Genomic DNA, 25,524 nt, shown 5'->3' with positions numbered 1-25,524 from the left:
ATTTAATTAAATGAATTAATCATAAATTAAATAAATATCTTAAATTCAAAAATTAGAAAACCTGAATTTGATGAAATGAATTAAAAATTTAGATTTTAAATATAATATCTGAAATTCAGAAGTTAAACAATCGGAATTTAAACAAATTAATTAAAACTCAGGATTTAAATGAACCAGATTTTTAAATAAATATTAAAACTTTTAGATAAATTTAAATCAAAATAACATATCATTGATGTGAAATTTAAATTAATCTTAAAATAATTATGAAAATAATAAAAAAAATGATTTAAAATACAAATAAATAAAAACAGTAATCTTCTGAAAAATTCCAGATGTTCAAAAACTAGAGTATACACATATAATAAGGTTTATATGCAAGATACTTACCTGATGTTCGCTAAATTTCCGAAATCCAAATTGATTCCCAACTTAAGAAAACTCGACTCGAACACTAACTCAAAGCTCGGCGAAAGACCCTATAATCATAAAACAAATTCCTATCCTTTTTCAGTATTTCACTAAGATTATAGTATATGTAAACCAGGTCAGATTCAACACATAGTATGCTTGCCATGAAAGAATAATAAATACAATAGTTTGGTGACTTTAACAATGGGTAAATGCCATCTGATGTTAAAAATATCTACCTAAAAGACACTAATTACTACGGTTACTAGGCATGGCATACCAGTAAATCACCAGTACTAAGAAAGAAAATGTCAAGCATGAAAACCGGTCCTACTCATTAAACCCAAGTACTCAAAGGAGATGCATGGACATCAATAAACAAAACAAAAGAAAGCTAGCTATATCGAAAGTTTAATAGGATGTGAGAAGACCACTTAACATGAAAAAGTATAACAGAAACATGACTTGGGTATGTATTGATTAGGCCAAGGATCCTAATATAACAACCATGCCAAATTAACCTTGTCTAATAAATTCCTTGAAAGTGAACTGAGTCAATTGTTATCATATAATTTTCTTTCAAATGCTAAAGCATTGGATAGATAAATCATTAACTCTACAGCCACAAGGTGATGCTAGCTAGCACATGAACAATAAAAATGATGTATATAACATTTTCACAACACTAAAAACAATAGTGTTCACAAAAGGCTAGAAGCATCTAAACATTAAAAATATCTATACATATCATAAACTGCATAGATACTTCCCAGCAAGTTTAACATTTCAATAACATGATACGCATTTAACAGAGGAACTTAAAAGAACAGGAAGAACCTACATGTAAAGAACCGCTAACATACAACACGAAACAATCCCCCCACACTACCCAACAAACCAACCCCAAGGGACAAAAATTAGGTGATAGCCTAACCTTGAATTTGGAAGCCACTTGGATCCTTGTTTGACAGTCGTGATTATAGAGAACCTCTCGATTCTTCCACCCACAACACTATTGAAATGATAAGGAGAAGACTACGAAATTCTTTTTTTATTTTAATTTAAAAGATCATGCAAGTGGGAGGTTACTGAAAGAATAAGATTAAATTTAAAAGAAACTAATTAAAGTTGAAAAAAAAAATCACGAAAATAATTTAAATAAGAGTGGGGTCCACAAACTCCCCTTCAAAAAGAGTTTAGTCCTCTAAACTCTCACCTGCCCGTCAGAATAAAATAGGTACGAGTATTTCTCCCCATCTCTGACTCCAATTCCCAAGTAGCCTCACTCTCTGTGTGATTGCTCCATTGAACCTTGACATAAGGAATGACCCGCCTTCTTAGTATTTGCTCCTTGAAATCCACGATCTTTATAGGTCGCTCCTCATACGTCAAATCAATGCTAAGCTCAAAGTCGGAGAATTGTATTACATGGTCAGGATTCAGAATGAACTTCTTCAGCATAGAAACATAGAACACATCATGAACCCGAAACAGTGAAGGTGGTAATGCAAGCCGATATGCCACCTCACCAATGCGTTCTAAGATCTCAAATGGACCAATAAACCGAGAGCTGAGCTTCCCTCTCACACCAAAATGAATAACTCCTTTAGTGGGAGCTACTCTTAAGAACACATAATCACCCACCTGAAACTCCAAGCTTCTTCTCCTATTATCTGCAAAATATTTCTGCCTGCTCTGAGCTATTCAAAGACAATCTCTGATCAGATGAACTTTCTCCACTTTCAACTGCACAGTCTCTGGCCCTAACAATTTACATTCTCCCACATCATCCCAACAAATAGGTGACCCACATCTCATGCCATACAGGGCCTCATAAGGAGCCATTTGAATACTTGTCTGATAACTGCTATTATAAGAAAACTCTATCAAAGGTAAGTGTCGATCCCAAGAAGCCCCAGAATCAAGCATACAAGCCCGAAGCATATCCTCCAGAATTTGAATTGTTCTCTCAGAGTGCTGAACGTCTATTTGGTTCCCAAGGCCTTATGTAGACTCCTCCAGAAGTGTGCCACGAACCAAGTATCTCAATTGGACACAAAAGTAACAGGAACACCATGAAGCCTTACCACCTAATCAATGTACAACTCAGCTAGCTTCTCTAAAGTCATACTAGTCCTGATAGCCAAGAAGTAAGCAGACTTGGTCAGTCTGTCCACCACCACCCACACATTGTTGAAGCCTTTACTGGTTCGAGGAAACCCAAACACAAAATCTATAGCAATGTTCTCCCACTTCCACTCAGGAATAGGAAGAGAGTACAGAAGTCCTGCTGGCCTCTGATGCTCCATCTTGACCTACTGACAGGTCTAGTATTGTGCCACGAATTATGCGACATCTCTCTTCATGTTATTCCACCAAAAGATACTCTTCAAATCCGTGTACATTTTGGTGGATCCGGGATGCACTAAGTAGCTGATATAATGAGCTTCCTCTATGATTTCCTTTTTCAATTCTAAATTTTCTGGAACACAAATCCGATCCCCGAATCTTACTGAGCCATCCTCACGAATTCTAAACTGAATTTTGGTGCCCCTTTCCACTTCTTGCCGAATCTTCTGCAAATAACCATCTACTTCTTGTGTTGCTTTAATCCTCTCAAATAGAGTGGGTCTCACCACTAAACTTGCCAAAATACACAGTGGTACCCTTTAACACCACTTGTAGCTCCATTCGTCTCAAATCCTCCAAGATAAGCTTTTGGGAGGTGATTAATGTAGCAATATTGCTAAAAGATTTCCTACTAAGGGCATCAGCTACCACATTTACTTTTCCAGGATGATAACTGATGGTCAAATCATAATCTTTCAATAACTCCAACCATCTCCTCTACCTCATATTCAACTTCTTCTGCATGAAAATGTATTTAAGGCTCTTATGATCTGTAAATACCTCACAAGCTCCCTATACAAGTAGTGGCTCCAAATCTTCAGAGCGAAAATCACAGCAGCTAACTCTAGGTCATGAGTGGGATAGTTAACCTAAAATGGCTTCAACTGTCTATAAGTATAAGCCACCAGATGACCATTCTGCATCAGTACACACCCAAGACTAATTTTACCAGCATCACTATAAATGGCAAACCCTTCACCAGGAGATGAAAGTGTGAGAATAGGTGTAGATACCAATCGGTGCTTCAACTCTTGGAAACATTTTTCACACTGATCTGACCACTCAAAACTTGCTCATTTCCAGGTGAGTTTTGTCAATGGTACCGCCAACATTGAAAATTCTTTCATAAACTGTCTGTAATAACCGGCTAGCCTCAGAAAACTGTGAATCTCTGTCACAATAGTAGGTCTCTTCCACTCAATAACAGCCTCTATCTTCTTGGGAACAATAGAAATCCCATCCTTAGTTATCACATGAGCAAGGAAAGCTACCCTGTCCAACCAGAACTCACACTTAGAGAATTTTGCAAACAATTTCTTTTCTATCAAGATGCTTAGCATAATCTTCAAATGGTCTTTGAGACTCTTGGAATACACTAGAATATCATCAACAAACACCACCACGAACCTATCCAAAAAAGGTTTAAATGTTTTATTCATTAGATCCATAAAAATCGTCGGGCATTCATTAACCCAAAAGGCATTACAAGAAACTCATAATGCCCATAACGAGTCCGAAATACAGACTTTGACACATCCCTTGCCTTAATCTTAAGATGGTGATATCCTAACCTAAGATCAATTTTGAAAACACCTAAGAATCATGTAATTGATCAAAAAGATCATCAGTCCAAGGCAGTGGGTAGTTATTCTTTATTGTCATCTTGTTCAACTCTCGGTAGTCAATGCATAATTGCAAACTACCATCCTTCTTCACGAGCAAAACTGGAGCACCCCACAGAGAAACACTGGGGGTGAATAAATCCCTTCTCAAGTAGATCCTCAAGTTGCTTCTTTAAATCCTTCAATTCTGCAGGTGCCATCCTATAAGGAACTGACAAGATCCCCTTGCGTATATCCCGCAAGTGCACGGGTTTGTCAAAGTAATAATCCTGGGTGAGAGGGTATCGAATCCACAGGGAATAGGGAATAAAAATACTTAATTCGATTCTTAGCTATGTGAAAGATCAATGATGATAAGTGTGACAATGATTCAATTCTCAACAATAAAAACAACAAGTAAGAGAGCAAAAGTAAAGAAAGGGGGTAAGGCAATCGATAAAGATGGGGTACTCGGATAATGCTCCATCTAGGATAATTGTTTCAAGTGCAAGACCCCTCTATTATGCTTCCTAATCAATGCAATAGTGAGTCGTGGAAATCCTTAATTACATAGTCCCAAATCTAAGGTCAACTATGCCTAACTCTATACATGTCCCAGAGGAGAGATTAGATAACCTCTCAACCTCACACTCGTATAGAGTTGCAATGAGCTGTAGGGATTCCAAGTGATAAATCTCTTCCTAATTATAGACCTAACCCTTTAGTCCAGGTGGAAGGTCCCTAACCACTATTAAGCCCTAGATACTAAGATCACCTCAACGCTTCACTCCGTTGCACGCGCAACTAAGCCCCAGCGGAAGTTTATCCCTTAGACCATTCACTCTATTATGGTCGTAAAGAACTCGAGGAACAGAGGTAGAATCTATCACGTCGGAGGGGAAAGGTGACGCTCCTGTACCTCTCGACTCACCCTCTCTAACCTAGCTGTGTCTAACGCTCGTGGTGTGTCACTCACTCACAAGGTTACCAACGAGAACTCTCAATCCTAGGGTCACTCTAGGGGAAATGTTCATACAAATAAGCATTCAAGGTTGGAACTCACAATCAACATCAATTTATTTGAAGCATAATAAAGAGATTTAAAGAAACGAATACATCCTAGGGTTTTCAAATACCCAAGTACCCACTAGGGGTTTAGCTCTCCATGGAGCTAAGTACAATCAAATAAATAGAATGTAAAAGCAATGAATCCATAAAGAAACCCCCTCGATAGTCATGTTGATGGTCTTGTGGAAAGTCCTCTACTCGTCGTCCAAGGATTCCCTCGTCCGGTATAGGATACGCCTCAATGGAAGCTCCCCTACCAACCTTCTTCCTCAGGAATGACGATGTCAGAGCCATAGAACCTCTTCAAAACCTTGGCCAATACCCCTCAAAACCCTAGCCGAAGCCCTCTCTCAAGTTGGGGAAAAGATGGAGAAAAGAATACTAAAATCGGGGCTGATTCGGCTTTAAATAGGGCTGGAATCGGGCGACTACACGGGCGTGTATGCTTCACACGCCCATGCGGAATTTCCATAGAAGCATGGATAATTTCCAGATGCCCGTGTGGATTCTCTGAACTTCTATTTTCTCAACCGGCCATGAACAGTGCTGCTACAGTAGTTGGTACCATATTGCTATAGTGCTCTGCTACAATATCCGGCCTGAATAGCTTCCCGAATCCATACTTTTATTGGAGTAACGCAAACGGGCACACGTTCACGTCATGGATCACTTGCTTCTTCAATGATAGGCAAGTTGGTGGAGCTCTTGTTCTATGTGCGTAAGTCAGAATGCTCGAGTGTGACTGCCTTTGTGCCCCTCCAAACGGATGTGCCAAACTCAAATACGAGGAGGTTGGCACACACTCTAGCATCTCACATTGACCTATGTCTTCGTGTTTGAACCTTAGCAAGATTTCCTCCAAAATCGGTGCATTGTAATCCACATTGGCTTCTTTCCTTCATACTTGGCCTCACAACCCTACCTGCACGAAAGTAGCATAAAATCACACATATTAGTGTAAAAACCTGAGAAAAGTAATGCTCAACATAAGGAATGAACGCTTCGCATTCATATCGCACAAGCACTTATCAAGAGCCTTACATATGTGGTTCATTCCTGGAACCAAATCAATAGCAAATTCAACTTCTCTATCTAGAGGCAAGCCAGGAAGATCTTCAAGGAAAACATCAAAAAACTATCCGACCACTTGAATATCCTCCAACACTGGTCTTTCTGATTTGACTTCTAAAAATGTTGCAAGAAATCCCGAGCACCCATCCAAGAGAAATTTCTGAGCTTGTAAAGTGGAAATCATAAGAGTGAATTCTGCTTCTCCCGGGATTTTAAAAACTACTATTCTTGCATAACAATCGACTACAGTATAAAATTTAGACAAGAAATCCATTCCCAAGATAAAATCATAGTCAGTCATACTCATAACATGGAGGCAAGCTAGCAACTCATAACAGGCAACAATAATGGGACAGTTCTCATAGGCTCTACTAAGAACAACCTCAACTCCCAAAGGGGTGACAACACACAAATCATACTCAATAGTAGTAACAGGTAAAATTTGCTTCCAAATAAAAAACAGACGAGATAAATGAATGCGTAGCTCTAGAATCAAATAAGACACATGCATACGCTGAATAAACTAATAATATACCTGACACCACTGCATTTTAGGCATGTGCATCCTCCTGAGTCAATCCATAAACTCGTCCTTGTGTCTTCGGCCTTCCTATCTTTTGCTGAGTTGAGGATGATGGTTGCTCACTGACCACCTCCTTTCCTATACGCTGACCCAATAGTATTAGACTAAAGTCCGTAGTCACCATCAAAACCAAATGCCACAATGCAATTCTTTCCAATTCCAACTCGAGGAATCAACCATACAATGTTTAAATACAGAAATGTAAATAAAAAAATATTCCATTTGCATGTAAATACATATACATGTAAACATGTTTCTCTCAAGATACATACGCATAGGTATACTAGAATCATTTTTGCCAAATGCAGGAATGTGTGTCAACCTCCTCGTACTCTAGTTAGCACAACTATTTGAAGGGGCACAAGGGCAGTCACATTCAAGCATTCCGACTTGTGCATATAGAATAAGATATTTACCAACATGTCCATTATTAAAGAAGCAAGGCGATCGACGATGTAAATGTGTGTCCGTTTGCGTTACCTCGATGAAAGTATGGATTCGGGAGTATTTTAGGCTGTACTGCAGCAAGGTACTGTAGAAAATACTATAGCAAAATACTGCAGCAGCACTGTTTACAACCGCCCGAGAAAACAGCAAAACAGAGAATCCACACACCCGTGTGAAAAATCCACAGGGGCGCCCACATGGGCGTGTGGATTCCCGATTCCAGCCCATTAAAAACCGATTTTAGCCCCGATTTCAGCATTCTTTTTCTCCATCTTTTCCCCAACTTGAGAGAGGGCGGCGGCTAGGGTTTTGAGAGGTATTGGCTAGGGCTTTGGAGAGGTTCTACGGCTCCGATATAGCGTACCATTTGGAAGAAGGTTAGTGGGAGAGCTTTCGTCGGCACCGATCTGGCGAGGTGTATCCTAGGCCGAACAAAGGGACCCTTACGACAAGTATAAGACTCTCCATAAGACCATCGCCACAACTAATGAGGGGATTTTCTATGGATGCTTTGCTTTTACATTTGATTTCATTGATTGTCTCTAGCTCCATGGAGAGCTAAACCCCTAGTGGGTACTTGGGTATTTGTGAACCCTAGGATGTATTCGTTTCATTCAACCTCTTTACTATGCTTTCAATTAATTGATGTTTATTGTGAGTTCCAATCTTGGAGACTTTATTGTATGAATACTCCCCTAGAGTGACACTAGAGTTGAGAATTCTTCTTGGTAACTCTTGTGAGTGAGTGACACACCATGAGAGTTAGACAAAGCTAGATTGGAGAGGGATGAGATGGTGAGTCGAGAGGTAGTGGAGCATCTCCTTTCCCCTCCTGTGTGATCTATCCTACCTCCACGTTCCAAGAGTTCTTTACGGCCATAGTAGAATGAATGGGCTAAGGGATGACCTTTCGCTGGGACTTACTTACGAGTGCAACGGTGTGAAGCGTTAAAGTGATTTTAGCACCTAGGGCTTAATTGTGGCTAGGGATCTTCCACCTGAACCAAAGGGTTAGATCTATACATAGGAATAGGGTTTATCACTTGGAATCCCTAGAGCTCATTGCAATTCTATACGAGTGCGAGGTTGAGAGATTATTCAATCTCTCCTCCGGGACATGTATAGAGTTAGGCATGGTTGACCTTAGATTTAGGATCATGTAATAAAGGATTTCCATGACTCATTGTTGCATCAATTAGGAAGTATAATAGAGGGTACTTGCACTTGAAACGATTGTCACAGGCGGATCAATATCCGGGTACCCCACCTTTATCGATTGCCATACCTTCTCCTTTACTTGTGCCCTCTATCTTGTTGTTTTTATTTTCGTTATTTCATATTTTGTCACACTTATCACTATTCATCTTCCACATTAGTTAAGAAACAACTTAAGTGTCTTTATTCCCTACTCTCTGTGGATACGATACCTACTCATCTGGGATTATTACTTCGACACCCGTGCACTTGCGGTTTACACGCATATACAGACATGTCAGTGACATTCATGTGTCACCAATATATATATATATATATATATATATATATATATATATATATATATATTAAAATATATATATAGCTCAAAGTAGCCTTTACATAACTTGGTCCGCGCTCACCTTGCGACTAACGGTAATAACATGAACACGGAAACAAACCGGTTCTCACACACTCACAATGCTTAGACTTGTAAGTCTAAGAGCTTAGATAAGATGCTCCTCCGCAAGCTCTTTGTCCTTGGTTGAGGTTTCACCACCTACACTAAGCTTACTTCCGCATGAATTTAACTATAAAAGCGAAAATAACATCTTATATGAAAATTTATATGCAATGCATGAGTGGTTAAGTCACATTCAATCTAAAATCTATTCCAATTGGCATATCTGTGTGGTATTTATGTTGAAATTAACTAATTAGATTCAAACCAACTTTAATTAATGTTAAACCAATCAAATTTTGAATCAAACCAACAAAAACCGGCTCAATTAGCTTGAACCAGGTTGGTTAAGTTAAATTAAATAGGGTAAGCCTCAATTGACTTGAACCAGACTAGTTGAAACTTAGCTCAAGAGAAAAGAAGCATGTTAACCTAAATATACACATTCATCCACACACAATTATATCATCTATTGGACACACTCTTTAGCCATTAAACTTTCCTAATTAATTAAATATTTGTTCAACATAAATTGGAATCCTTTGACCATTCAATCATGTTATAAACATCAAATTTACCATAATCCTATACCCACTATCTACAATTACTCAACACTTCACAAACATTAACCAGCCAAGAACCATATCATCATCATCATCAATCTCCTTTACTAACTCTTTCCAATAAATAACATACAAAACTCATGCAAAAATTCAAACACAATCAATATAATACCATCAAATTCTCTTCAAAAAATAATTAAATCATGAATCCCTAAAACATATAAATCAAAACCACTCACACTAAGCTTTCCTCTAAGTCTAACCTTAAAATTCAAGTTTTCTCTTTTATTTATGAAATTCTCCTCTTCTTTGTCTCTTTTCCACTTCTACAATCCTAGTGAAATCAACGAAAAAAAGAGGAAAACCACTGAATAAATAAGAGATCCATGTTTTCTACAGAGAAATTAAAAAAAAAAACCAACTTTTACTTGAAAGAAAACCTAAAATTCTTGCCTTGAACTTGCAAATCGAGGAAGAGGGGTTAGGGAAGAAATAACACAATTTAAATGATCGATAGTAAATCTTATAGTGACATGAAGAAACAGGTAGCTTGTATGTGATGCGTCAAACTCTTTCACTGTCTACCGCTTTTATATTTTCTTCAATGATTATTTTTAAATATTTTATAAAATTATCATTTTTCACATAAAAACAAGATTGATTGTCTGAGAAAAATATAACACTATCATCAATTGTAGCAATGCAAGCGATGTAGTAAACTAAAACAAGTGATTTTTCCGCCATGGTTGAAGACAAAAATTGTGAATGTAAAGAAAGTAAATAAAATAAGAACCAAAATTGGATGATAAAGTTTATATAATGAAGGATTTGCATTTAAATGAGATAACTTTTTTCTTGTTGATATTTTAATGATTGTAATTTTGACCGTTATTAATTTATATCTGTTAAATTTTATAGTGTTATAATTTTTGACACCTATAAAATTGACTGTTGCATATTTGATAGTTGTAAATTCGAACAATTGCAAATTTGCTCGTTATAAATTATAATTATTGTAGATTTGACTAGTGTAACTTCTAACTCTTGCGAATTTAATTGTTATAATTTTTAACCATTATAATTTTTTGCTATTGAATTTAGTCATTGTACCTTTCAACCGTTGCAAGTTTATATGTTATAATTTTTATCATTAAAATTTTGATCACGGTAGATTTTCTTGTTATAATATTTATAATTTTGAATCTTAAATTTTTTAAGTTTTATATTAAATTTGATAAGTGGTCATATTTAAATAGAGGTGGTCAAATAGAGGTGGCAAAATAAAAATTTATGACCCAAGATGAAAAATTTTTAGAAAACGAAAAAAGAAAAGATGAATTAATTAGCGTACAACTATTAGTGCTAGCACGAACAAGGGTACAATTTTTGTGGCTTTTTAGCTTTTACATATATTCACCGGTTTTCAAGCATTTTGCACAGTCTGGTATTAAGATAAATAAAAAAATATTTTAAAAAAACTCAAAAAAGCCGAAGTTTAGATGAGATAATAATAAGGCGGTGTTTCCAACTTAAATTTGTGGGCTCCAGCGACATTAAATGAGTTGTCATCCGGTGCGGTGCCATTTTCAACGTACAAAACATATTCTCATTAAATAGCATGAAAAACAAAAATTTTTAAAAAAAATTTAAATATTGATTAAATCTACCCGAGAAGTCCAAGAGAAAAACAACAGTATAATAATTAAATATAAACATTAAAAAAAACCACTGAAATAATAATTCATACCCAACGGAGAAAGAGAGAAAGGGGGCAACCTTTTCATCCCATTCCTTTATATGTGTGACCGTTTCCTCTTTTTCTTTTTTCTTTTTTAATAATTATATTTCACAAATTAAAAATAAAACTCCCATTAATCGAAATCTCATCATCACATTCACATCGCTTCAGGCAGAGCCCAGGCCAGACCTAGGGTTAGGGTTAGGTTTAGGGTTCTCTAGAGTCACCTAGAGATCTTGGAGACGAGCTTGGGGTTCCGATGGGCGACGCCGCCGGATCTCTGTCGCCGGAGAGGGAGGACCAGTTCGATCGGCTGCCGGATGCCTTGCTGCTCGTCATTCTCAATCGGATCGGCGAAGTGAAGTCTCTTGGCCGTTGCTGCATCGTGTCCCGCCGCTTCCACGCTCTCGTCCCCCTCGTCGACTCCGTCGTTGTCCGCGTTGACTGCGTCATCTCCGACGAACCTTCTCCTCCGCCGTCAACCTCCGACAAGCCGCGCGGCGTGCTCTCTCACTTTGCGCGTCTCGTACTCTCCGGCCTCGTCAAGCCTTGGCAAGCTCTCGGCCACATCCTTGGCCCTCCAACCTCGTCGCCCTCCTCTTCCCCTCGTCGCTCATCCGAACCGTCATCTTCGTCCCCGGAGGTCTCCCACCATTCTCCGGCCGAGGTCTTGAGAAATTTCAAGGAGATCCGTCGCCTACGGATCGAGCTACCCGCTGGAGAGCTTGGCGTTGAGGATGGCGTCCTTCTCAAGTGGAAGGCTGCCTTTGGCTCCACTCTCGACACCTGCGTCATCCTCGGAGCCTCCTCTGTCTCCCCTACAAACCCTAACCCTAATTCTTACCCCGATAGCCTCTGCGCTGGCTCTTCTGATGACTCCGGCAGCATACCTGAGTCGTTCTATACCAACGGTAGCCTTAAGCTCCGGGTTGTCTGGACGATCAGCTCTCTAATCGCAGCGTCTGCTAGGCACTACCTCTTGCAACCAATCATTGCAGATCATGAGACACTGGAGACTCTTGATCTCACAGATGCTGATGGACAAGGGACACTGACGATGGACAGAGCGCAGCTGCAGGAGCTGCGGGTGCGACCGGTGTCAGCCTCTGGGTCTTCTCAGAGGACACTGGTGCCAGCCCTTAACATGAGATTGTGGTATGCCCCCCATTTGGATCTACCTGGTGGTCTTGTTCTTAAGGGTGCCACACTTGTTGCAATCAGGCCTAGTGGAGTTGAGCAGCAGCCAAGGGATATTGGTGGGGGATCTGAGGGGTTCTCTTGGGTTTCCGGCGTGTTTGAGGAGCCTTACAGAAGTGCAGCAAGGTTACTTGTCAAGAGGAGGACTTATTGCCTTGAGATGAACTCCTTCTGATCTGCGACAATTGCTCGTGCTATTGCCACAGGTAATTAGTGAGTTCGATATTGTAAATAGACTTCATTTATTAATTAGTTGAATGGTTGCTTGTAATATCTTAATTGGTGACTTTGCAAATCTCTTTCAACAAGTTATTGGTGCAATATGTATGTTGGAAAGTTAGCTATTGTTTAGAGTACATTTTGATTATAGCATTTTAAGTGTATTGGAAGGTTAGGATCAAAATTGTCAATTCAATTGAAGGTTTTTGATAGGGGATGTATACAGCAACTGAAAACTGATCAGGATACTGCATAACTACTTTAAGATTTTGTGCTGTTTGTAGGTTATCCAACGTAGAGGTAAGGAGCAGACCATTAAAAAAAAAAAACCTGTAGTTGGCTACTGGTTTCTTTGTGTAATAAGATGAAGACCTGAAACCATTGCCATAGTGATCTCTGATGCATCTTGATAGGTAATTTAGTTCTGATTGTCATATAATATTTGTTGCTTTGAGTATTGAATAGAAGTTCTATTCTGAAGTTGTCCAGAAAGTTGGAATATCTTGGTTATTTGTGTATTAAGTTTTTGCCATTTATTCATTCACTTGCTTCTTTACTCAGTTTTGTTCTTCATTTCCTGATATTGAATTTTTTTTTCCAATGACAAAATATGTTTCGTGATGGTTTTAGTAAAAGTCAATTATTTATAAAACGAACCATAGTCATTTTTGCTCAATTTAATATACTTCGAACATAAATTTTATCTGGTTTCCTTGGTAGTCTTCAAACAACGGCATACCAGTGAAGTCTGGCGTGCGGAATACATATTTTTTGTTTATTCACAAAGAGCCCCACTCTCTAATTGCAGCGGGTGTTCTTGTTCTTTGCTCATCTTTTGTTTGGGAGAAGCTGGTTATTAACTTATCACATTTATTTTGTAATCCTATGCTGTTCTTCCATGTCTTCATGTGTCATTAGGGATTGATTACTAGCTTTTTAATCTGCTAATATCTTTGGCTCAACTTAATATTTCAATTTAGTCAACTGTGACAATCTTCTATTAATTTAGTCAGAATTTGTTGTCATGATGGTTTACTATTTTGTGCCATCACTTTAGGGGAATTGGATGTTCTGGATGAATGAAGGGGATGAATGTCTCTCCACAAAGTGGCAACTGCTTCTTGCTGCAATTGTATTAGCAAGTTGTTTTGCATGCCTGTTTTGGAAGTTCTGTGCTTCGATGGTTTTATATGGGATGAGAATTATGCTAGTTGTCTCACTGTTATTGTACATGTCAAAACTTTGGAACTTATGAACCTGGTTCTTAATTGAATGTGTTATATATGCTGCAGTTTTCCTGCTCCGGAAGCCCAGCTGGGTGGCATTACGTTCTGCTTTCCATTCTGTTTTTTTTTTTCTCAAATTATTGAGAAATCTTTAGACTAATTTGGTTTTTTTTTTTTTAAATTGAAGTTAGCGGATGTGCAAATTTGATTATATATTGTTTCGTATTCAAATGAAGGTATGTTTTAAAATTGAAGTTAGGAAAGGAAAGTGCTGATATGGTTATAAAACTGGGTTGGATGGTTGGTTGTGAACATCAAGTATAACAAGAACTCTTTGGTTGTTGGATCTGTGCTCATTAACAGGGGTGTATTTGAGTCGAGCTGTTCGTGAGCGGTTCGGTGTTCGGCTCAATAAAGGCTCATTCGTGTTCAGCTCATATTGTAAACGAGTCAAGCTTGAGCATCATTTTCAAGCTCGATTAATAAACGAGCCAAGCTTGAGCAACTGAAAGCTCGGCTCGTTTTAGCTCGTGAACACAGCTCATAAACAAGCACATGAATAAGCTCGGTTGTGAGCTCGTTTATATATATATATATATATTAAGGTGTGTGTGACTATATCGTTGTTGTCAATTTGAGTCACATATATAGGGCTCTAAACTACTATTCGAAGTCTCAGCTTGTTAAAAGCTCGGGTCAGCTAGTTCATTAAGTTAAATGAGCTTGTAAGATAAACAAGCCAAGCTTGAACATTACCAAGTTCGGCTCATTAAATTTTGTGAACAACTCATTTATTGTATAATTAAAAGCTCGTATTATTTACAATTTTAATTGTAACAATCATTAATATAATCATTTATAGTGTCGTGAACAAGCTTATTTACCGGATCGTAAATAATATTACAAAAGAAAAATATTTATAGATAGTTACGTCACAATGTTTATTTTGTTATTATTGTAATTATTTGTTAACTTATTTAATGAATATTTTAACAAGCTTGAACTCAAATTTTAATGATTCCATAAACAAGCTTAAATTATTCTTTAACTAAAGTAATCCTCAAACTTAAATCGAGTTGAGTCAAACTTGATAATGATTCATTAAATAAGGTTTAAATAATAATTTACTAAATAAAAAAATAGAGTATAAAAAATAGTCAAGCCTTAATTAAGCTAACGAGCCAAATCTAAGCTTCAAATTTTATTAACAATTTGAGCTCGAGCATGAAGCTCGAAATAAACTCGATTAGAGCTCAAGCTCGGTTAAAATAGTAACAAGCCAAGCTTGAACATAAAAAATGAAGCTCGAAGAAAGTTCGGCTCGAGCTCAAACTCGATTAAATAGTAATGAGCCAAGCTTGAACAAAACAAAGCTCGGCTCGGCTCGTTTACAGCTCTACTCATTAATTACTCTAATGAATCTGTCTGATTTTGTTATATCTGAGCCATTCCTATCATTCTTGTATTGATAAATAATAAGTCAAAATATCAAAATGGTCCTTCTATTTTACATTTTTCGTTTTTTTAGTCCCTCTAATATAAAATCCGCTTTTTTTTGTCATATTTTCATATTTTTGTTTTTTTAGTCCCTCTAATTGACGGATCTACCCTTTTGGTTCTTCCAGTTGATGAATTAGAGGGATCAAAAAGGATAAAAATGTGTAAATACGAGGAACAAAAGGGCGGATTTTACAACTAAAAAGACAAAAATGTGCAAATATAAGAACCAAAAGGGCGGATTTTACATTAGAGAAACTAAAAGAGCGAAAAACGAAATTTGATATTTACACCTAAATATTATTTATACCTAAATAATATAAGAGCCATCAAAATATGAAATCGTTGGTATGCCCTGGAAATTTCGTAGACGTGCGTATAGCCAAGTTTTAGATTTGCGTGCCCCACAGTCAAACTTCTACGCTTCAGAAAATGGCTTTTTTAAGCCGCATCTTCAGTCTCTCCTCTAAAGTTCTGGTTCTCTGTCTGCTTGTCTTTCTTCTCTCAAAGTCTCAGTTGGGATGGCCCATGATGGCATGACATGGCACAAGCTCAACCCATCTCACTGTTCATGCTTGCGCTGTCGGGACCCATTAGAATTAAGTCAAGTATTTCCAATAATAATTCCAAAATCAATACCTCAACAAAATAATAATCTGTTAGACAACCTTGTTACAATCTTATGACCTTGAGTATTTTATATTGAAATCAACCCTTCTTGATGTGAAACTAAACAGTAACAAAGTGATATCTACTAGCGTGCCAAGTAACCATTAATCTACCGAGCCACCATTAACCTACCTAGCCGGATCAAATGAAATTTAAAACAATTTGGTATATATGTGAAGCAACATGCACTTTTCAATAAATTTATTATAAAAGGTCCAATGGCATCTTTTAGGGCATGACCTTATATCTGACATTGTATGAATTTTAGAACATGAGTGCATTCACAAAACATAAAGAGGAATTCTAGTGTGTGAAATAACTACGTAAGCGCCACAAGTAATAAAATGATGAATTGAATATCCATCCTACAAGGAATTATACAGCTGTTTGTTAAGTAGAAAATTTGTCATAATCTAATTTTATTCATTTGATCAATTTATTGGTTGTTCATGCTAAATTAAACTAAACTAATAGTGGGTTAATATCAATATAACAAACCTAAGATTGTAAATCACACATTGATTTCTCATGTGACATCCAATTCTCATCTATCTTGTCTTAATGTGTAAGTTGTTATTCTAGAATTTCTTGTGTATCTAAAAAAAAACACTTTTTGACATTAGTTAGGTATCCATAATTTCACCCATTGATTATAAATTAGTGCCAGAATTATTTGGGACTAGATTTAATATGATGATATACTCATATTAATAAGTATAAGATTCATAGGTATATTCATATTTTACAAACAAAGCAATATAAAATTGTATGCACTATTCAATTGATGGTCTTTTTTAAAGTTTCTCTTTTGAGTTCATTTAGGGCTCCCTACGCACTATGGAAGATGGTTAGTTAATCTGGAAACCATTATGAATAAAATTGAGTGAAAAATCATGGAACCATTAGGGATAAGAAAGATAATAAAAGGGTTCAAAGTTTCATTAAGAAATCAAACTTCATAACTACTTTAGAAAATCTATTTAGTTCATAAAAGTCATAGAAAGCATTATTGTATCTTCAATAAATATAAAAGAAAGAATAGAAAAGCTCCCGCTCATATTCGCTTTCCATCTTCTTGATTAGTTGATGTCTCTTTATGTGAACCTTCCCAAGAGGGTTCAAGCTCTAGCAACCTAATGCTAATAGGAAGAACCACGATATGCTATCTCTAGGCATCAACCAGGTTTTCTTCATCTACGTTAGATTTATATGTGATGTACTTCTTAATTATCAACACATAATCATAACATGGATTGAAGCTCTTTTGTAACAAACCATGACATTAACACAACATAGATGAATCACAAATTATATATTAATAAAAATCTATATAAATCCAATATCAAATTATAGTGCCATCCTAGACAATATCCAGATTCCCAAAGATGTCTAGCTACTCATCCTAAGGATATCCAAAATACAAACAAAGGAGTGAAACAACAAAATAAAGAACATAATGAAAACCTCCTTTGTTGCTTTAATAATTCTTAATGGATTCTCGTCTCCAATCAGCCTCTATTGTCACCCTTAACTTTGATATTAGAAGGTCAAAAGTTCACCCATCAAACCATCATGGCGGCTTTTCTAGTAGGGCTTTTATGTAGCAACTCATGAGGTGACTAATGGGTGTATATTATATACATGGTTTTCATAATTTTGCATGCACTTTGCTTGTCTTTTTGCATGATTTTTTATATTTTAGTGCTACTTTAGGTATTTTGTGCATTAATGAGTGAGAAGAAAAGTTTCTGGGCAAAAGAAGGAGAATGCATGTGAATCGAAGCTAAAGTGTACCTAAGTCGTGCAAATCACAAGAGTTGAGAATTCAAAGTTCACTAAGCCAACACAACCCCTTTGTTCCTTGCACAGCCATGTAGAAGAAAGCACGGCCGTGCTTATGCATGTACAGTTTATAGGTTTTAAGGAATTAAAGAAGTACATGTAACCAACTTCTTACACATAGCTTCAGCTTGTGCTAAAGCTGTGCTTCCTGAACATGACTTTGCTTCAGGCCATGTTGCACTCTTGCAAATCTCTGGAGATGGAGTTTTCAGCCTATTCAAGCCCCAAAATTCACCAGTAAAGTGTATGGCCATGAGCACAACCCCAAGCATGGCCATGCACGGGTCAAACCTGCATATTTAAGCTGGAACGTTAAACTATTAAGAGGATTTTTGGTTGGGGAATAGAGGAGACGGCTAAGGTTTTGAAGGGAGAACCGAAGGCCATTAATCAAAGGGATATTGAAGCTTCCCTTGAGGTCTGGAGGCGAGTGTTTGAAGAATTGGCCTTCTTTATCCTTGGATTCCATTGTAACCATGGAGATGAGCTTGAGGTAGTTTTCATTATGATTTTCTTCTTGTCTTTAATCTTAGTTTGTATTTTGTTATTATTGAACATGAGAGGCTAAATAGTTATTTGGTGCCTCAGACCATGCATCTCATGATCTATTATATTTGATTTCCTTGTTTTTATATATTGGCTTGAGTATTCTTGTGAATTTTCTTTGTTGCTTTATGTGTTGCAATTTACATTATACCAAAAGCCTTAATTGCATATTCGATTGTCGTGATGACAATTGAGAAATCTATCATGTAATGTCACATATAGAAGATAGGGGTTAAGTGCATTTTTAGAGCTAGAGTGTATGGTGTAGAGCTCATTAAAGGTTGAGTATAAGCCTAGAGATAGGGTGTATGGTGTCAAACTCCTTGGAGGTTGAGTGCACTTTTAGAATTAGGCTGTATGATATCGAACTCTCCAAATTAGGGTTAAACCTAATAAAGGGATTCACTGAGTGTCATGCAATCGTAGAGTGATGCATCATTACCGTATGGGATTAGGGTTGATAGTCTGGACCAAAGAAATCAACTACTCTCGGAATCTCCACGGTCCAAGAATGCTCTACAAATAGCCAATATAGGAAGTCTTTGCAAGTGTCTTGAGATGATTGAGTATGGGGCACCATTCCATCCCTTGATTTTACCCCAAATTATTATCTCTCGCCGTCTTAGTTTTAGATTTTCATAATTATGTTAGCAACATCAATCTCTTTTTATAGGTTAGATAATAAACGGTAAAGAAGTACTAGTATATCTGGTCACTATGGATTCAACTACTTGATCTTCGGGTATATTGTACTGTTTTTTACGACCGGTGCACTTGTAGTGTATACGCAAGGGGTGTATCAATGACCATGGCCAGTTGATGGGGTCATGGATCTTATTGGAGTCGGTTTCTTGAATGGATCTATAGGGTGTTTATTGGCCCCTTTGATAACCTTCCACGGGGTGTGGATGGGGACATAGATAGGGTTGTGGATCTCCCAGGAAATTTAATATTCTCAAATAGGAGTGTGGCATCAATGAGTCATGCATGGGTCCTACATGTGGTTGTGGATCTTAGAACAAATGGCTCTATCTATCTTGAAATTGCTCCAAATCATCTTATCTTTGCTCCTTTTGCTCCAAATGTGTTGTAAATTGCATGAATCACTAAAAACAACAAATTAAATACCCAAAGGACTAGAATTAATTGATGATGCATGCAAATTGCCACAATTGATAATAAGAAAAAATATATAAATAGGCACTTGTCATTAGTTTTCTCCTTACTATTGACCCTTGTTAAAGGTCTTTAAAGATGATTGATTGAGTAGGATATCCTTCAAGATATGTGATCCCTCTAGTAGATAATGTTCTTTTAAACTAGAAGTAACCTTTTTTTATATATAACTTAAAGTCACAGTCAAAATCAAATATCGCATTTAGATATATATTTTGTTGAATTTAAATCTTACTCAAGCATCATCTAGTAGATGCGTGTTGAATGCCTAAATATATTCATACTATATGCAAGTGCACATGTCGTCTAAAGTTATAAAGTTTGCAGAACTCTACAAGAATGTTGAACCTAAAAGGATCCAAAGTACCGATACTATTTACTCATTTACTATCTAGCCTAACAACTAGAATGAAGGATTTACTGAAGAAAACCAAATTGGACTTCTAATAGTGAACACTTGAAATTATTAGGAGGGTGATCAATCATCAAAGGGACGTACTCTAATAAAGAATGCTCATAGGGTTTTTAGTCAAGTCTCTATACAAGGATAATGGATTGATATTGATTGGATGAAACCACGGGTGTTGCAATGGAATCAAAAGATAATGTTTATTCTACGGGAGAAATTACAGTAAAATCTATCCTATATCTACTTGCAAATCCCTTTAATTGTGCTAGATCTATGCATGGAGGATCTCTCAATCTCACACATGAAATTAACATAGAACCAAGATCTCGCTGTAGTAGGAATCATGGCATCACAAGCATGCACAATTGAATCAAACCCAAATCAATATGAAATCCAAAATCCATTATCTACAAAAGATTAAACACTAGGGTCAGTTAATGCCTAAGTACCCTAGGATATTCAGTTCCTCATAATCGAGAAATACATTGCAAAAATAAAGAAAATATGAAATAAAATCCCTCTATCCCTAACACATGGTTACAACTCAGCTAAAGATGAGATATGCTACCTCGAATCCCTTCGAGTGACTACCTTCACGAGTTACTTACCGACATAACCTTCTCTGATGATGAAGGTCTCCCTTCTATTACCCTATAAGCTCTCCACGTCCAAAAACTAAAGGTCTGATTGAAATCCCTGTGAAGTCTGAGAAAAGTTCCTGAACCCTTACGTGCTTCAGCCTTTTATAATGCTCAAAGGGCAGTATTAGAAATTATCTTGAATTTTATAGTCATAAAGAACAATGCTTCCCAATGCATATCGGCATAAGATGGTTACAGGTATAAGTTAGCACATAAGGTTGACCTAAAGCTCCTATGTGAACATCCTCTCTCTTTCGAGTCTTGATCCTCTAAAACTTATTCTCATGACCTAATGCTATAGCCTTAAGCTTGGTCATAAGCTTCTGGAAAATCAATATTTTAGGTTTCTTTGGTTCAAAATAGTTTGAATTCGCTTCTATAGCTCCACATGTCCTTATTTATCCATGGAAGTGTAATTGAAGCAAATTAAGTACCGAATTTACCCATAACTCCAAGAAATATATACAAAGTTTGTCAAATAACAATGATAAATATACTCGATTAAACACATATTAAACTCCCCCAGGCTTAAATGTTTGCTTGTCTTCAAGCATATAGAGCAATAAAAACTAAGGAAGGACAAGTGCTTAACCTCAAATATCAATAATGAATATCCTCAATAGACTAGATAGAATTTCAAGGTATTAAAGTAAGTGTGATAGCTCAAAAGAAAGTAGATTTATTGTAATCAAGGTTGTCGTGTGTGTTTAGGTTTTCTTCCTATTTCAGATCTCTGATAAAATCATGCCAAGATCAATATGCTTTGTATGGAATTTTGGATAGGCTTCTTAAAAATATTATTTGTTATTTTGTTCACAAAAAAAAAAAATTTCAACTCTCATTGTTGTAATCCATAGTCATCAAGCATTTACTTCATGCACACCAACTAAGTACAGTAACTAACCATGATAATATACTTTTCTAAAGCACTGGAAAAAGAAATAGAATTATTTTTCTTACTTATATTAAGAGAACAAAATATTCCTAAGATAAAAACATCCTTCGGAAGTGTTTTTAGATAATCAACATTTTTAGCCCAATAGCAATATTATTGAATCTTGGTAAATGCATATTATAGTCACAAGAATAAGAAATTCCATTGTGTGTGGCTCCACTAACATAACAAATGATGCATTTGATGGTTGTTAAATGAGACAATATTGGTGTTGCTTAAAATCTTGCACAAACTCCAACACTATTGCAAATTTCCTGCCTACTATCTGTGAGATAGAGTAAGCTTCCAATCATGCTTCTATGCAAGCTTGGGTCTACATTATTACCATTCCATCTCTTGTTAGCTTCTCAATAACGAACATGCCTTGCATTCTCTAAACCAAATCTCTTCACTAGGTTTCTTGCATACTTGCTTTGTGAAATACAAATACCTTCCTTGAATTGTTTGACTTGAAGGCCTAAGAAATAATTTAACTCACCAACCATGCTTATCTAGAATTCTTGTTGCATTTGATCCACAAATTTATTAACATGTTTTTGTGAAATAAAGCCAAACACAATTTCATCAACTTATATTTGAGTAGCTATGAAATATGACTTCATCTTCTTAAGAATATTTCTTCATCACTTTTCTTGATCAATTTCTCCTACTAATCTAATTCAATTAAAATATAACATTTGTATCCAAAAAACATGAAAGAAACTAAGATTCTATCTTCTATCTTTCCAGGCCTTTTATGGAGTCATCTTGGTGAAGGGCTAAGTTAAATTTTGCTAGTGATGTATGTAAGTTGTATTCACTTCTTCATCCCTGAATCTTCTGGGCAGTTTCTTAGAATTCAACATTGGACTTGCCATCTCTTGAAGAGTTTGATTTTTCCATTTTACCACACCATTTTGTTGAGGTGTTTTAGGTGCTTAGAACTCATGTAGAATCTGGCACTCATTGGAAAATTAAAAAACATGAGCATTTTCAAATTCCTTGCCATGATCACTTATAATTCTAATAATCTTCCTAGTTAAATAATTCTTCTTAGTCATAATATGGATGCATAGCTTCTTGAAAAATTCAAAAGCATTTGACTTTTCTTTAATGAAATCCACCTAGGTAAATCTAGAATGGTCATCTAAATATATGAATAAATACCTCTTACCTAACAAGCTTTCCACCTGCATATGGAAAAAAAGATCCATATGAAGCAACTCAACCACCAGAGTTGTAATTGTATGCTGCAACACCTTGTGTGACACATATCTCTACTTTCCGAATTGACAAGGCCCACGTACTCCTTTATTCAACGCTAATGTGGGAAAACCTCTAACATCTATAATGTCTAAAATCTTCCTCAAATTTTTGACATTAATATGTCCAAGCTTCTACTGCCAGATATCAGCCATGTCACAAGTTAAGTTATAAAACACTTGTGACTTCTAAAGTAATAGCAATTATGAGTCTATCTTAGTTTGATTAAGACACATTTATCCGCTTCATCATACAACAAACATCAATCCTTGATGAACCTATTGAACATATTTTGGTCACAAAGCTAAATTCTTCTTCAAACTTTCCACAAGAAGAACATTCTACAGTCTTGGTAGACCATCAACAATTTTCTTTACCTATAACAGGAAGTCTCAAAACCAAAAGTGGCATGGCCAACTAGACAAATTCTATAACTCATCAAATAACTTTTATTAACTGTCGTGTGTCTTGAACATCCCTTATTGAAGTATCAATCATCCTCTGTGCAAGCTTTTAAGGATATATATATATATATATATATTCAACATTACTCTTCAAGTCAGTTTTTCAAACCCATACTCTTCTAACTCATATCTTTAATATTGCTTCTTCTTCTGTATGTCTACTAGAATGCTTAGATGGGACCAACGGAAACATAACCTATCTCTATTCCTTCTTGAGCTTTAAATACCTTGGTCTAATATGTCTGCTGATCCCACAATAGTGACAAATGGGAATAAAGTTTTTAGTTTTTCCTCTAAATCTAGTTTTGGCTTTACCACTTCTTATAGATCTCACTTTCTTCTTGGCTTTTACAAGTTTCACTTGATGTTTATAAATAGTCTTCTTTATACTATTGGGGTTCTCTTGAAGTTGTAACATTGTACTCTTCATCTGAGGTTTCTCCTTCTTGAAATTGTTGTTTCTATTGTATACCATGATCTATTTCTTATACACAAGTTGGTATAAGGCCAATAGATCACTTTCTTTAACTTTTTCAATATTGTGATAGTCAAATTCATTTTCATCCACTGAAGTCATACTAGCATTACAAAATGGTTTTTAACACAACCTATTAATGTTGCAACATAGTCAATGTCACATCCTAGTGATGTTGTAATACAACCTCCAATGTAGCCAACTTTCTCCAATTTTTCTTTGCTTTTGATGGATCAATTGAGACCACTATAGTTACTTGTGTGCCCATCATCATCATCCTCTTGATACCTTTCTTCACATTCTTCATGTCTTCACGTGCTGGTGAATGACTTTATTTTATTATTCTTTTACGTGTTATCTCACTCATAATGAATATGACCAAAAGTACCACACTCCCAATATTTGGTTGCTTCATATTTCCTCCTTTACATATTTCCTTGGATTTGCTCAACTAATTGAAAGAAATTTCAAATATCATCTTTGAAATTTCTTCTTCCATTCATGAGCTACTTCAGCAACTTGTTGAGATTATTTATAAGCAATACAATATCACTAAATCACTCCTTCATAATCTTATTTATTTCAACTTGTAAAGTTAGTCCTTTTTCCAACTTTTCTTGACTCATATTCACCTCATACCCTTGTAAGGATCCCGTTAACTTATCAAGTCTCATAGTCGATGTATTACAAACTTTTTCATTGGCCGCCAATTGAGCATCAAACAAACTTGGCAATGATCTTAGGACTTTTGTGACAATCTTCATATTTGAATATTTCTTCCCCAGCTAATAACCTGGATTTGCTATGTCTTGCATTAAATATAGCCATAGTCTCATCTTCTTCCATCTTTAGACTTCAAAATGAGAAGCTAGCATCTGCAACTTAGAATACTCAGATTAAACTTGTTCCTTCATACACTATCTACAATGTGTCTCATGCCTTTTTCACTATCATACATGTTAAGATTAGTTTAAATTAGCTATATCCACTTCACTAAAAATTGCATTAATTGTCTTTGACTTCTAATTGCATTAGTGGTTTTGCGTGATTGCGCAATGCCATCAATTAGCATTCAACCTGTGATTAGGTGGTCAGTAATTCATGTAAACAACTTTGAGTTGAAACCAGTAACTCTATAAAGATTTAAGCAATCCAATTAGTCGGCTGCCTAATGAATATCCAAATCTTTATATTGCAAACTTTCTTGAAGTCTGTGATACAGTTAAGTACAATGGAGTGGATGATGAAGCCATTTGCCTAGGTCTATTTCCTTTCTCTCTGAGGGACAAAGCAAAAAATTGGTTGAATTCAATGCCACTATATTCCATTGTTACATGGGATGATCTAGTTAAAAAATTCTTGGCCAAATTCTTTCCACCAGCCAAAACAGCAAAGATGCCAATTGAAATCAACAGTTTTACTCAATATGAAGGTGAGATTTTATATGAGGCTTAGGAAAGATGCAAGGAATTACTAAGGAACTGTCCTCATCATGGGTTACATAAATGGATTCAAATTCAAAACTTTTACCAAGGCCCGAACAACACCACAAAAATACTAAAGGATGCAGCTGTAGGTGGAGCCTTAATTAAAAAAAACTGTAGATGAGGTGTATGAATTGCTAGAAGAGATGGTTCCTAACAACTATCAATGGCCTAATGAGAGAATCATGCCAAGGAAGGTAGTTGAAGTACATGAAG

At 36.2% G+C, this 25,524-nt stretch overlaps 2 protein-coding genes and 1 non-coding gene across 3 annotated transcripts; 1 reads left to right on the top strand and 2 right to left on the bottom strand.

Moving 5' to 3' along the window:
* Window positions 1-1,480: 1,480 nt before the first annotated feature.
* LOC120277696 lies at window positions 1,481-2,256 on the bottom strand. The gene is made up of 3 exons (XM_039284550.1): window positions 2,187-2,256; window positions 1,628-2,111; window positions 1,481-1,499 (listed from the first exon to the last, which is right to left on the bottom strand). The coding sequence occupies exons 1-3, from the start codon at window positions 2,254-2,256 to the stop codon at window positions 1,481-1,483; spliced, it is 573 nt and encodes a 190-aa protein (XP_039140484.1).
* Window positions 2,257-11,398: 9,142 nt separating this feature from the next.
* Window positions 11,399-13,995, top strand: LOC120277523 (F-box protein At5g46170-like). Its single transcript, XM_039284384.1, has 2 exons — window positions 11,399-12,669; window positions 13,740-13,995. Exon 1 carries the CDS (start codon window positions 11,526-11,528, stop codon window positions 12,636-12,638), a length of 1,113 nt encoding a protein of 370 aa, XP_039140318.1. The 5' UTR covers window positions 11,399-11,525; the 3' UTR covers window positions 12,639-12,669; window positions 13,740-13,995.
* An 11,224-nt stretch (window positions 13,996-25,219) lies between these two features.
* On the bottom strand, window positions 25,220-25,323 carry LOC120278258. Its single transcript, XR_005541599.1, has one exon. It is a non-coding gene; the product is annotated as a small nucleolar RNA R71 (small nucleolar RNA).
* Window positions 25,324-25,524: the final 201 nt, after the last annotated feature.

This window comes from Dioscorea cayenensis, chromosome 15 (assembly GCF_009730915.1).
Source record: "Dioscorea cayenensis subsp. rotundata cultivar TDr96_F1 chromosome 15, TDr96_F1_v2_PseudoChromosome.rev07_lg8_w22 25.fasta, whole genome shotgun sequence".
Classification (NCBI taxonomy): domain Eukaryota; kingdom Viridiplantae; phylum Streptophyta; class Magnoliopsida; order Dioscoreales; family Dioscoreaceae; genus Dioscorea; species Dioscorea cayenensis.
This window is presented reverse-complemented; position numbering and strand designations above follow the sequence as displayed.

What these genes read in the sequence shown, in the direction of transcription:
- LOC120277696 (XM_039284550.1), bottom strand. Translation starts at nt 2,256, where the DNA reads ATGGCTCCTTATGAGGCCCTGTATGGCATGAGATGTGGGTCACCTATT. An exon ending in TTGGGATGATGTGGGAGAAT is followed by an intron (nt 2,112 to 2,186) that starts GTAAATTGTTAG and finishes GTCTTTGAATAG; the next exon opens with CTCAGAGCAGGCAGAAATAT.
- LOC120277523 (XM_039284384.1), top strand. Translation starts at nt 11,526, where the DNA reads ATGGGCGACGCCGCCGGATCTCTGTCGCCGGAGAGGGAGGACCAGTTC.